Source organism: Mercurialis annua, linkage group LG1-X, assembly GCF_937616625.2.
Source record: "Mercurialis annua linkage group LG1-X, ddMerAnnu1.2, whole genome shotgun sequence".
Lineage (NCBI taxonomy): Eukaryota > Viridiplantae > Streptophyta > Magnoliopsida > Malpighiales > Euphorbiaceae > Mercurialis > Mercurialis annua.
Genome location: NC_065570.1, coordinates 13585376 through 13599971, shown reverse-complemented (window position 1 = coordinate 13599971; position 14596 = coordinate 13585376). Strand labels below are relative to the sequence as shown.

The 14596-nt window shown below is 38.1% G+C and overlaps 1 protein-coding gene across 1 annotated transcript; it reads right to left on the bottom strand.

Annotated features, from left to right (window-relative positions):
• Positions 1-4482: 4482 nt before the first annotated feature.
• Positions 4483-5675, bottom strand: LOC130015027 (uncharacterized). The gene is made up of 2 exons (XM_056104417.1): positions 5176-5675; positions 4483-5101 (listed from the first exon to the last, which is right to left on the bottom strand). Exons 1-2 carry the CDS (start codon positions 5662-5664, stop codon positions 4607-4609), a joined length of 984 nt encoding a protein of 327 aa, XP_055960392.1. The 5' UTR covers positions 5665-5675; the 3' UTR covers positions 4483-4606.
• Between the last annotated feature and the right edge of the window lie 8921 nt (positions 5676-14596).

Genomic DNA, 14596 nt, shown 5'->3' with positions numbered 1-14596 from the left:
AAATAGGACTCTTACCAGATTAAGGTAGATCTCGACAAATCAGGAGAATCTCTACGATACTACCGAATCCCTATAAAGTAGGATTCACCTGCCTAATACAACTCTACTAGGTATATTCGAATACTATAAAAGGAGCACGAGGTATGCCTAGAATGACAATTACATTCATATACTCAAAACGCTGCTCAAAGCTCTAGACTGACTTTAGCATCAGAGAGTTAATCGGACAACCACCGTCCGGTTAGCTTCTACCCTGTTTTGCAGGTTCACTCACCGGTTCAGAAGGCAGACTCCATCAATTGGCGCCGTCTGTGGGAAAAGCTTAACTAAACTTCAAAAGAAGGAGCTTTTCTGAACTCAAAAACAAATCTCATTGAAGAAGATGACTTCTGAAAGAGTAAACCTGAAGGATCAAACGTCACAGAGAAAACGAAAAGCAACAGAACTCTCAACTCTTCCGCCAGTAACTTTTGACGGGGAGGACTTCGGGAGAATAGCTGAAGAGCACAACGAAGCTCTGGTAGTGGCCATGATCATCGAACACTGGAACGTTGAGAGAATCCTGATCGATGAAGGAAGCGCAATAAACCTAATAACAAAAAAGGCCTACGAAAGCCTAGGAGGAGACTTAGCGGAACTAAAAAGAAATGCCACGCCTGTGGTAGGATTTGGGGGCTTGCCAATTAAGCCCAACGGAACAATTACACTCGACGTCAAGCTAGGAAGAACAAGGAAAAGCGAGGAATTACCTACACGGTTTAGCGTCGTAGAAATCGACCTGCCATACAACGCGATACTGGGAAGACCTTTCCTCCACGACTCAGCCGCCGTGACAAGCATAAAGGCACTAACCATGAAGATACCGACGAAACAAGGAATTATCACGATACAAGGAAACCGAGCCGAGGCGAAAAAGTGCTACGAACAAGCAATAAAAGAATCAGGCGAAGCAATGGCAATAGAAGAAATCCTTAATCACGACATCGAAGAAAAAGAAACAGCACCTGAAGGCGAAACAAAGAAACTCCAACTCGACAAGGAGAAAAGAGTAAATCTCGGCGCAAACATGAACCCAAAGATCGAAAGCGAAATCGCGGCCATGCTGAAAAACAACGTCAAAACCTTCGCTGCTAACGCATCAGAAATAGTCGGAATAGACCCCCAAGTCATTACTCATGATCTAAATGTAGCAGAAGCGGCGAACCCAGTGAAGCAAAAGAAAAGGAAGTTCTCGGAAGAAAAACAGAAAATAATCGCTGAAGAAGTAGAAAAACTGGAGAAAGCAGGATTCATACGAGAAGTCCACTACCCCGAATGGGTAGCTAACGTAGTTATCGTAAAGAAAGCCAACGGAAAAAATAGAATGTGTGTGGATTACACCGATCTAAACAAAGCGTGTCCTAAAGATAGCTACCCTCTCCCAGATATCGATCAACTCGTGGACTCTACTGCTGGACACGCGATGTATAGCCTAGCCGACGCAGCTCAAGGCTACCACCAAATTCAGATGAAGGAGCAAGACCAGGAAAAAACTTCATTCATCACGGAGGGAGGAACTTACTGCTACACGGCAATGCCTTTCGGCTTGAAAAATGCTGGAGCAACATACCAAAGACTTATGAATTTCATGTTCAAAGACGAGATAGGAAAACGAGTCCAGGTGTATGTAGACGACCTAATCATCAAAAGCGAGAAGGAAGAAACCCATGCAAAAGATCTTGAAGAAACATTCAACATACTGAATAAGTTTGGAATGAAGCTGAACCCTGACAAATGCACGTTCGGCGTACAAGGCGGGAAATTCCTGGGATTTATGATATCTCAAAGAGGAATAGAGGCGAACCCCGAGAAGATCAAAGCAATTATGGACATGAAGGCACCAAGAAGCATAAATGAAGTTCAAAAACTCAACGGGCGAATCACAGCACTCGGTAGATTCATGTCTTGCTCAGCAAAAAGATGCTTGCCTTTCTTCAAAGCCCTCAAAGGAACACAAAAATTTGAATGGAATGAAGACTGCGAGAACGCTTTTGAAGAAATAAAAAAGTTCCTCGTCACCCCTCCATTGCTAAGCAGACCGCTGAAAGGGGAGACACTATACCTATACATCAGCACAACGCACGAGACCATCGGGACAGTGCTGGTGAGGGAAGAAGATAACGAGATGAAGCCAATCTACTACATTAGTCGAGTCCTGAAGGGCGCGGAGACAAGATACCCCGAGATCGAAAAAATGGCACTGGCCGTATTGACCACAGCTAAAAAGCTGAGATACTACTTCCAAAGTCACAACGTTGTGGTGAGAACAAATCAACCATTGCGAAAGGCGATCCAACGACCAGAAACTTCCGGAAGATTAGTTCACTGGTCCATCCAACTCAGCGACACACGACATAAGATACGAACCTCGTCCGACTCTAAAAGCACAAGCTTTGGCGGACTTCGTAGCAGAAATAACTCCAACCGAGACTGGCCAACCCAAACCAGCCTTGGTATGGGAACTCCACGTAGACGGAGCATCGAATGAAAAAGGAGCTGGAGCAGGAGCCATCCTCAAAGGACCCGAAAAAATCAGAATCGAATATGGAGTAAACATCCAATTCGCCGCCAGCAACAATGTAGCTGAGTATGAAGCCCTAATCGCAGGCCTCGGCCTCGCATTAGAAATAAGAACGGAAATCCTAAAGATCTATAGCGACTCCCAGCTGGTGGTAAATCAGGTCAAGGGAGAATATCAAGCCAAAGAAACAGGGATGATCGAATACCTGAATCAAGTCAAAACACAGCTCCAACAGCTGGAAGCACAAGGAGGACAATGGGAAATCATTCAAATCCCGAGAGAGGAAAACACCGAAGCCGACGCCATCGCCAAATCAGCATCAGAACTCGGAGATCTATTCGCTAAAATGCAGTTAAAGGAAATTCTCGAATCGCCAAGCACCAGAAAAACAGAAGTCGTGGCAATCGAGGAGGCCGACTCCTAGATGACTCCATTGATCAAATATCTAGACCGCGGCGAGTTACCAACAGACAAAGTCGAAGCCATTCGCACCATCAGAAAATCTGCCAACTACTCTTTTCACAACGGAGTTCTTTACCGAACCTCATTAACTCATCCATGGTCTAGGTGCGTCTCGCCTCAGACAGGAGAATCCATCTTAAAGGAAATCCATGAAGGAATATGCGGCGCGCACGAAGGAGCAGTCACCATAGCAAGAAAAACAATACTCCAGGGATACTACTGGCCAACCATCAAAGAAGACGCGAAAGCATTAGTCAAGAAATGTGATAAATGCCAAAGACACGACAACATCAGTCGTGTACCAGCAGTGCCTCAAGGATCAATGGAAAGCCCATGGCCGTTCGCCACTTGGGGGATTGACATAGTTGGACCGTTCGAAACAGGAAAACATCAAGTGAAATTCCTAATCGTCGCAATAGAGCACTTCACAAAATGGGTAGAGGTAGCGCCTGTCGCAACCATCACCGCAGCCAAAGTAGAGGAATTCTTCAAGAACGAAGTAATATGCCGATTCGGCATACCCCACACTGTAATAGCAGACAACGGCAAACAATTCAATTGCAAGCGGTTCAAGGCATTTTGCAAAGGACTAATGATCAATTTGAAATTTACTTCGGTGGCGCACCCTCAGACAAACGGAATGACAGAAGTCACCAACCGAACCATAGCACAAGGAATAAAAAAGAGACTTTCTCAGTATAAGGAGAACTGGGCAGAAGAATTATACAGCGTTCTATGGGCATACAGAACAACTCCTAGAAAAGGAACTGGCGAAACACCTTTCAGGCTCGCCTACGGCACTGAAGCAGTAATTCCAGTAGAAATTGGTATACCCAGTATCAGAGTAAACTATCTAGAAGAAGAAACTAGTGAGGCTAGAACAAGGCTATGTCTAGACCTACTAGAGGAGAGAAGAGATGAAGCGGCAGCCCGAGCCGCTACATACAAGAAGCAAGCTGCAAGATACCATAACAAAAGAATGAATTTTAGAGAATTTCAAAGAGGCGATCTGGTCTTACGAAACGCGGAAGTTGGCAGAGGAAACGCAGGAGTAAAGAAGATGCAGGCTAATTGGGAAGGCCCCTTCATCATAGAAGAAGCTACTGGCAAAGGCGCATATAGACTAAAGACAATAACTGGGTCCATGGTACCCAGATATTGGAATGTAGAACACCTGAGAAAGTATTATCAATAGATTAATTCATGGCATGTACTTATTTCTATTTTTGAAATAAAAGGCGATTTGGCGAAGCAAATCTTATAGGCTCGCTCGAGACCTAATACATACAATTTAACAAGAGTCGTTTGAATCTTAGTTAAAAATTAATCTAGACTCGTCCGAGTCAAATAAATAAAAGGATCCGTTCGGACCTACAAATAAATTACACCAGCAGAAGTTTAGATTAACTTCTCAAAATAAGAAACGAGTTTAGATTAACTCTACAACTAAAGAAAAGCAATGGTCAAAAGATCATTATATTCACAGAAGCAAAATTACAAAGGATCCGCCTACGATCCAATACAAAAATAAGGCAAAAGCAAAAAATACAAAAAAGCAAAAATACAAAAAGAAGAAAATAAAAACTAAGCCTTCTTCAGAGCATCTTGCTTCTGCTTATCAAGCTTCGCCTTCACCTCCTTCGCCAAAGAAGCAGGTTCCAACTGATTGACTCCAGAAAGATCGACGCCAGGATTCTGCTCCCGCAGCTTTGCCCCGATCGCCAACCGGTATTGAGTCATGACTTGGGAATAAAAGCTCCCAGAGTCACCCAATCGCCGGCGGAGACGCCCCTCTTCTTTCTTCAGATCATCCCTCTCCTTAGTGAGAGCACCTGAAGAAGACTGTAGAGACTCGACTTCCTCGGACAAAGTTCGAACCCGAGCCTCTAAAGCGGAAATCTCCCGAGTCTTGGCAGATACGGAAGACCTCAGCTGCTGGATCAGACCAGTCGCCTCGCCAGCCTCCTCCTCCATCTTCTGTCTTTCGGAAAGCCAGGATTCGGAATCCTTCTGAAGCTTCTTCAGTTGATCCACCGCATCCCTTCGGCGGCGCTCCAAAACAGCGATGGACTGGACCACCTGAGAAAGAAAGCAACAAATAAGAAAAAAGGAGAAGCAAATCATAATATAAAACAAAAGAAAAAAAAGCATACCGAAAAACCGCCGAGACAGGCGAACTCAGCCAAACTATCGCCATGTTCGCGATCAATGGACTCAATGTCCTCTTTTATCATAATATTCTCCATGCAAGCATGAAGAATGGCGACGTTTGAAAGTCGAGGCGGATCTTGTGCGTCCGCCCAAGCTGCAAACCGAGGTGCCTCCTCGATAGACACCCCAGCAGATTTCTTCTTCTTGGGACGCTTGGCAGAAGCTCCAGCCTGGTCCTCAGCAGGACGCTTCTGGCCGGCGGTAGGCAACCCCTTCAGAGAAGGAGTTGATTCCTTCGAAGGAAGCAAAGGCGACTCAGAAGTCGCAGCAGGAACTTGATCGCCGGAAGCAGGACCAAGATCCACCGAATCAGGAGTCAGATTCGGTACGGCGATCGTAGACGGATTAGGAACGCCACTAGTGACCTCGCCCATATCTACAGTCATATCGACATGAAAATTGTCAAGCAAATGTTCAAGAGAAGTCGACATCCTACAAAACAAAAACATAACAACAGAAGATTAGAAAAATACCTTCTAAAGGAAGACCCGCCAAAAGTATTTCACGGCGACTCAAATATTATTCTAAAAGAACGCTGTACTTGGGCTTATCCAAAAGACAATCCGACAGCAAAGACAGGGCGAAGTCCTTCTCCCCGTCGGCCAGATCAGGTACATTAGTAAGCGAAACCTTACTAGAAGTAAAACTCCGCGAAAAAGAGGAGAAAGAAGAATGCTGAACCAAGAAAAACTTAGGGGTCCAACCCTTCAAAGAAGAAGGAAGACTAAAAAGAGATCGATTCGGTCGACCACCAGCAAAAATAAATTCCTCACCCTTTCGACGGGAGAAAACATAAAAATAATTAAAAAGAGCAAGCGAAGGCTCCTGCATCCGAACCCTACACGATTCCATAAAAGAACAAAGAAGGCGAATCGCGTTCGGATGCAGTTGACCCAAAGGAACACCTAAATTATGACAGACCTCTACGATTAAAGACTCTAAGGGAAACCTAAGACCCGCTAAAAGCTGTTCGTGAAAAATTACTATCTTGGAAGGCGAATCGGTGCTAATCGCCCGATACAATTTTGCCGGTCTCAGAATAACATACGACTCAGGAAAGCTAAATTCCTCGGCATAACCGAGTATCTGCTCTCTTGACAAAGAGCTCCGGGTATATTCTAGCTCATCACGAGCACCCTTCGCCCCCTCAGTTACTTCTGACATTTTAAAATTTTTTAAAATGGGGGGGAAACACGGAATGATGATGAAATTAAAACTCTAAAAGATCAAAAGAGAGGAAAAGACGAAGAACAAGACGAAGAACAAGAAGAACAGAAGGAATAAAATCAAAACTGAAAAACTACCAAGAAATTAAATTAGAGAAAAGGTAAAATACCTCGCAAGCAAATACGCAGGATCAAAAGAAAGATAAGGAGCAACTTGAAAACGAGGAATCTTGACAGCAGAAGAAGAAAACCCACAGAAAGCTTGAAGAAATCGAAGGTTTAGCAGTTGCAGAGAAAGCAAAGGTTGAAGAAGAAAGAAAATTAAAGAAAATGAACAATTATATAGCCTGAACCAAAGAAACTGAAAAGACGAGATCCCATAATTACAAATAAGGACCAACTAATAGCGCACGAAGACACTTGTCCTTCATCCAGTCATAACCCTCTACTGATGGACAACACGTGGCAATGCAGAATCTTACTAAAGATGAAACGTCGCCCACAAACATATGAAACGACTCGCCCGGAATATAAAACGACTCGCCCATATAAAAGAACTCAGCTCCAAAAGAGCTAAAATCCACTAAGGCATAAATGCCAAACTACTTCAGCTCACTTGCGGGGGGGCTAATGATGGATACCGAATCGTACTGTAAGTATAATGGAGCCGAGTTGCAGGAGATCCACTCTCAGGCGACACCGGACTCCCCCTGAAGACCGAAAGATATGAAGGAGATGCCGGATCTCTAAGATTCGATAACACACTAATAAAGACCGAATCCCACATGATCCGCCGAAAGCGCGTCAGGTCCGGGATTCGGGTAAACGACTAAGTATGGAAATATTGTCCTATTCGGACACAAACACTACATATGGAAGGATAAGCTCTACTTTAGGAAGATAAGACTATTTAGGAAGACGTTCCTAAATAGGACTCTTATCAGATTAAGGTAGATCTCGACAAATCAGGAGAATCTCTACGATACTACCGAATCCCTATAAAGTAGGATTCACCTGCCTAATACAACTCTACTAGGTATATTCGACTACTATAAAAGGAGCACGAGGTATGCCTAGAATGACAATTACATTCATATACTCAAAACGCTGCTCAAAGCTCTAGACTGACTTTAGCATCGGAGAGTTAATCGGACAACCACCGTCCGGTTAGCTTCTACCCTGTTTTGCAGGTTCACTCACCGGTTCAGAAGGCAGACTCCATCAGGAGTGTTTAAATATGATTTATCATGATAATTGATCCTGAAGATCACTGAAGTTTCGAATTTTTCCATTTCAGTCACTGAACTATTTTTTTTCATTTCGATCACTGAACTTTCATCTTTTTTCATTTTGGTATTTCAGGCCAAAAATGCTTAGGTGGCAGCCGGAAGTTGACATGTGACATCCGGATTTTACAAGTTTTACTTTGAAAATTTATCAAACATATATAATTTCACTTTAAAAATGACTTTTTGGATCAAATAATGCATATATGGCAAGTTTTCAGGTTAAAAAAAATTAATTCCGGCTGCCACCTAAGCATTTTTGGCCGGAAAATACCAAAATGAAAAAAAATGAAAGTTCAGTGATCAAAATGAAAAAAAAATAGTTTAGTGACTGAAATGAAAAAATTCGAAAGTTCAGTGATATTCAGAATTAATTACCCTGATTTATCATGATTTTGAACTTTTAAGGGTCCGATATATATGAGTTCAATTTATGAAAAAAAAAAAAAACCAAATTTGCATTTAAAATCAACGAGTTGTAATTTAAATGATATAAACATTGCTAAGGTTGTGAATTTCAATTTCTCTCATAGATACTGTCTCTTTTCAATTATAAAAAAATTATATTTAAAATATCATTTCTTTTAAAGTTTATAGCTCAACTTTAAACACAATGTTCTAATTGTTTACGTTAGTTCAGCATAACTAATACAACTTAGCTGGAAAAATTCCAGAAGCATCCAATTTGCACAAAGAATAGAAAACCAAGAAAAAACAGCTACAAATAAAAAAACGTCTAACAGCCTTAACAGCGAAAAGGACACTCTCTATTATACTATATGCTAACAGCATCTTCTGGTTGAATATCGTCTCATTTCTAGTTCTCCAAGTATGGTAGATACTAAACATAAGTCTTATGCCCTTTGCACATTTAGTACTAACGAACCTTGTAATAAAAAGATTCACTTTTCTACTCCCAATTTTGCCTTTTAAGCTCCATAATATTGAAAAAAATTTCTTCCAAACCCTTTCTGAAAATCGACTCTCAAAGAACAAATGCTCCAAGATTTATTGATGTAACAAATGCTCAAAATTTCTTTATGAATATTGTAGAGACTACAAGTATCTGAATTAATCACTTTTCAGATTATCAGTTTATCCGTAGTCATTAATCTGTTCTTCAAAGCCAGCGAAGTTATGAACTTGAAATATTGCTTAGAACAAACTTCTTTCCAATTAACAAGACTCGTTTCCTTGCAATATCATTGCCATGCCAGAGTAATTTCTTACAAATGTCATCCACTTTTTTAATCATTACTTTAGGTAATAAGAAAGTAGTGCACCAAATAGGCAAACATATTTGGGAGAACAAAGTTAATTAACTACAACCTGCTAGCAAAGGAGAGGCAAATAGTTTCCTAAGATGAGATTCTAGCAATGATCATATTGATAAGAGATTACAATGCTCTTTAAATAGTTTAGAGGTAACAAGAGGTAAGCCTAAGTACTTAACCGGAACACTACTAAAAAAACAGTGTATTACCGACGGAATTTAGCGACGGATTTTAAATCCGTCGCTAAATTATTTTTACCGACGGATTTGGTGACGAAATTCATGATCCGTCGCCAAATCACTAATTTGAAATGGCGGGAGCTTCCCCGCCATTTTTGAAGACCAATTTAGCGACATATTGTGGAATCTGTCGCTAATTGAATGATTTTAGCGACAGATTTCACAATCCGTCGCTAAAGTCTGCTTTGCGACGGTTTGTGATTGTTAGCGACGGATTACAATCCGTCGCTAAAATGTAATAAATATTTGCAGTGGTTCTTCTTCCCTCATTTCTTTCTTTTCTCCAATTTTCAGAAACCCGCTGCCATCTTTCTCTCTCCTCCGCTTCGCCATCTTTCCCTCTCCTCTCCCCCGCTATCTTTCCCTCTCCTCTCCCCTGCCTTACCCTCTCCTCTCCTTGCAATCACAGTGTCGTTGACTGGAACCGCTGCCGCCGCTGCCGCCGTCCTCTCTATTGGAATCGCCGCCGCCGCCATCTCTTCTTATTCTGGTAAGTTTCCTCTATTTCTTTTCTTTTACTGGTTAATTGTATAGTTTAGATGTTAATTTAAAAAAAAACAGTCTTCTCCTCCGGTGATAGCCTCTGCCGACCTCCGACCGCTGTTGACTGCTAACCGCAAGTGACGGTATCGCACAAGTAATATAATCCGGAAGTACGGATATCGATCCCACAAAGACAATGGCTTTAATGACCAATTTTAAGAATTCTTTTAACCGGTTAGCTACGAAAATGGTTTGCGAGTTTTGTGACCAAAATAATTAAAAGTAACCAAGTAACAAATAATTTAAGTAATTAAAATCAATAAAGTAAAAATGATTTAAAAGATGATTTTTGTAAATAATAAGAATAAAGGTTCAAGCGTTGATAATTCCGAATAAGAATATAAAATCATGAACAATGAATATCTTAGTGATTATCTAGAATCGAGTCATTCTAAAATATTGAATCCCGCTCTCTCGAACCTCAAAGACCGATATGATCACACTTAGTTGTATTGCCAAAATTATAGTTCAAGCTAGTCTAAAGCATTCATAGCCCTCTCTCGAGTTACCACGGATAAAAATAAACAAGTAACCAAATTATAGGCAAATTACTCACTCTCGTGTCATAATGAACCTAGTCAAATGATTAAACGATATTTATTAAGCAAACCCTTAAGAACACGTATTCATTAAATTACTCTCGTGTTATTAATTCATACGTTGTTGATTAACTGATCTATTTTAACTAAGCTCTCTCGAGTCAATAATTAAAACATGAAACAATGAATGAATTGATCAAAAACATTCATGCATGAAGAATATTAATTAACACCAAATTTCAACACTTATTAATTAATCGATAATTAACTCACTCTCGTGTTATTAAAAACCAATTAACCAACTAAATTGTGATTGTGAAGCAAACTCAAGATTGCTTAAATTCCTACCCACTCTCGTGGCGTTGTCCTTTAAGTTTCCAATTATTTAGATCTATTCAATTAACAATTTCTCAATTAGTTAACTAAACATGTATCATGAATCAATTTCTCAATTTAATACAAGCATTAAGTTCAATAACCAAAATACGATAAATCACCAAAATATCCAAAGCCAACCAATTATATAAATAAACGTTCATATCAACCCTCAAACTAAAGTTTTAGTTACCTATTATCATATGAATTATAACAATGGATAAGTTATAACTTGAGTACATGAGAAAATAGAAGATAGAAATAATCTATACTAAAGAGTATTTGTAGTGGCGAAGCCTAAGTCTACACTAAGTTATGATATGATTTCTCTATACAAATGGGGTCTATTTATAGAGTCACTTGAAGTGGAGTTCAAGCCAAAGATGTCATCCTTCCATATGAGTCTTGAATCATAATAAAGTTGAGAATTATATCTTCTTTCCTTTGAAAGTAGAGTAATGATCAAGTCCTTCCATAATCAACTTGAGTGGACCAATCTTTAACTTGTCTTGTTTCCAAAAGAGCATAACTTCTTCCCTTAATGAGCCTTTATCTTATTGCCAAAGTCCACTTCTTTGTGTGCAAGTCAAGAAAGAGCACTCTTTTGAGTGTGAATGCAATATTCTGCTGATTATGGAAGGTCCGATGTGATAACTTCAGAATTTTGTTGCCTTATTTCAATACGAACATATTTTTGCCATATCCAGGTGTCAGGGCCGGCCTGATTCAGCCGGCCGATCTGCCTCTCTTTGAGTCTTGACCGGTTCGATTCAACTCGAACTGGTTGGACTTGGGTTTGCCTCCGGTTTTCTGAATTCTTCTGACTTTGACTATTTGACCCTGTTTCAATCATAAATACCCCAAAAATGATAAGATTTAATATTTATTCTTAAAAACTACAAAACACGAAATCCTAACTATTTAAGCTTTTATTTTACGAATAAATACTGAAAACTGACGAATAAATGCTATAAAAACTACGTAAAATAATAGCTTATCAACCGCCGCCTCCGCCTCTTGGACCGCCGATCGCCGCCTCAGCCTCATGTTGACAGTGAGTCTTTGTTGTATAATTTAATATATTTGTTAATTTATTTTAATTAAATTTAATTAAATTTAAAATTAGTATATATATAATTTTAATAAGATATAATTGGAATTAGATATAATTATAATTAAATACAATTAGGTTAATTTATGGTAATTTATATTAATTTTACTTAAGTTATTATATTATGTTAATTTATTATTTATTAGGTTAGATTATTATAATTAGGCTATATAATTGTAATTTAGGTTATTCTTAACAAAGTTTAGATTATTTACTTATAAATTAGGTTATGTTATTTTTAATTATAGGTTAATTTATTTATATTTATATTAGGTTAATGTGTTTTATTAGATTATATATAATTGTACTCTTAGGCAATTTAAATTGTTCATTAATAATTATAGGTTAATTTGTTTAAGTTTATTGTACTTTTGGTGATCTTATTTTAAACTTGTTAAATAGTTTGTCGTGATATTAATAGTTAATTTAGATTATTAATAATAAATTATAAAATAAATTTAGATTATTAATAATAAATTATCAAATAAATTTAGGTTAATTGGTATGAATATGTTGGGTTAATTGGTATGATATGTGTGTTGGATTCTTTTGAAATGTACTGTTTACTTGCAGGCTTTCCCTGAAAAATGGGTGATGCTCATTTTTAGGGGAAGTGCTGTCCAGTTTTTGTTAAATATAAATATTTAGTTTAATCTTAAATTAGTAAAATTTGTAATATTTTAAAAAAATGATTTGAAACTATTATTTTAGGTTTGTGTCCCGTTGGGGGTTGTTGAGATAGCCGATATTGTTAGTTCGACTTTCCCTTTTTAATTGCGGTTCTGCTCTACAACAAGTAAGTGCCATTGTTCATTATTTTTATTTTGTTTAATTGTAGTTGACTAAATAAACTTAAAACAAACTAAAAATGATTTTATTCACACCGAATAAAATATCACCTAGCCGTAGAAAACCCGTCCCGTGTCCTCAAGAGATTGAACGACACGGGATTGTACGTGTGTACAGTTCGTAAAACTGGTATCTACGTAATTCGATCACGGAAAAAAATATATGTGTAGATGCGGAAGAAAAATATTTGGTAGTTTTCCGTCGTATGTTCTTCGGGTGACTATCTAGTATAGATATCTTATTTTCTAGGTTTATGAGGGCCATAAAAATAAACAAAGCCTTTTAAAAGATTAAGGTTCAGACCTGATAGTTTAGAAAAAACTAACAAGTACTCCTTCAATATCTTGACAAACTTTAAATATTCATTGTAGAACATGAACAAATTATTTGTAAAAGATAAGTTACAAAGCTTTTTTGTTGCAAAAATCAAGGGAGAGATAGGGTCTCCCTACCTGAGCTCCCACATCCTACAAAAAACCAAAAATCTTCCTTTTAATTTGGATAAAAAACATAGCTGATTTTATTTCAGTTCATGGCAAGCATAATAAATTTTCTAGAAAATCTCATACCAAGAAGAACTTCCTATATGAAATCCTAGGTCATGAAGTCATATGTTTGTTGCAGGTCCACTTTTAAAGCACAAGAATTACCCTTTTTTCTTTATGATAATTCCTCACAATCTCATGAGCTGTAAGGATATTGTAACTAATACTTCTACCACGAATGAAAGTTAACTGCTATTACTTGTAATTTTGCACAAAATATCACCGAGCCTTTTAAACATAACTTTAGAGATTGTAAATGATATTGTAGCATGCTTTTCACGACCGAAATTCTTGGATCGAGACCGACGCTAGTGAATGGGAGTGATAGCTCTAAAACCCACAACAAGCTTGCAAATTATTATAAACGTTTTTCTTTCCTTTCTACGTCATAACCATGTCAATTCATCATATAGACCATTTCGAACATCGGGTTATATTCATATCAACACATGCATTTCATAGCAAAATATAAGTATCAGATAACATAACACATAACTATATATAAAACCATATAGAGAAAACACTATTTTAGTGTAATAATGTGGTGATAGAGTTAAAACCTGTTTACAGACTTTTTCAAAATAAGACTTCTGGAACAAATAATGAAACATGGAAGTCCACTTCCACAAAACTCTACAAACCTGTAAAAATATTTGGGAAACAACGGATTAGATGTAATCCGAGTGAGTTCGTATAAATTACTAACGAATATGATATAAACGTTTTATGCATATGCATCCAAATACATTTCACATTTATGTTGTATATCCTTTTATAGATCATTTATTTTAATATCTCGTGTGTTTTTGATAAGTTTTTTTGAGATTTTCGATAGTGTCTGATAGCTTATGTGTTTGATTATGATTGCTGTGATGCCTGGTTTATGGTTTGATTTTATTTGGCTTAACCCATCCAGAGGCCCCTGTACTTTACACTTTTTTTTCCGTAGATCCTTATACTTCATTTTTGTATTATCTGGTCCTTATACTTACCTATTTTTGATTTTTAGGTCCTTTTTGAGTTTTTTTCAGTGCCTCTACTTACAATTGTTTTTTCCTCCAGTCCCTATACTTACAATCTTTTTTTCCTCCAGTCACAAAAAATGACTAGAAAAAACTCAAAAAGGACCTGAAAAATAAAAATAGATAAGTAGAGGGATCAAAATATACAAAAATGAAGTATAAGGATCTACGAAAAAAAATGTAAAGTACATGGGCCTCTAAATGGGTTTGGCCATTTTATTTTTGAGTGATTAAATGCATGGTGGTATATGGGGTTTTAATCGGGTTTTGAAACTATTACATTTCGTGAGATTCATCTAAGTTTTAAAGTGAATTTTTGGCGTTGGACGATGGTCTGAAAGGTTTCGACGATTGTCAACTTTTTAATTTTTAGATAATCGTCAGTTGTTTTGGACGATCGTCTGCACTGTATAT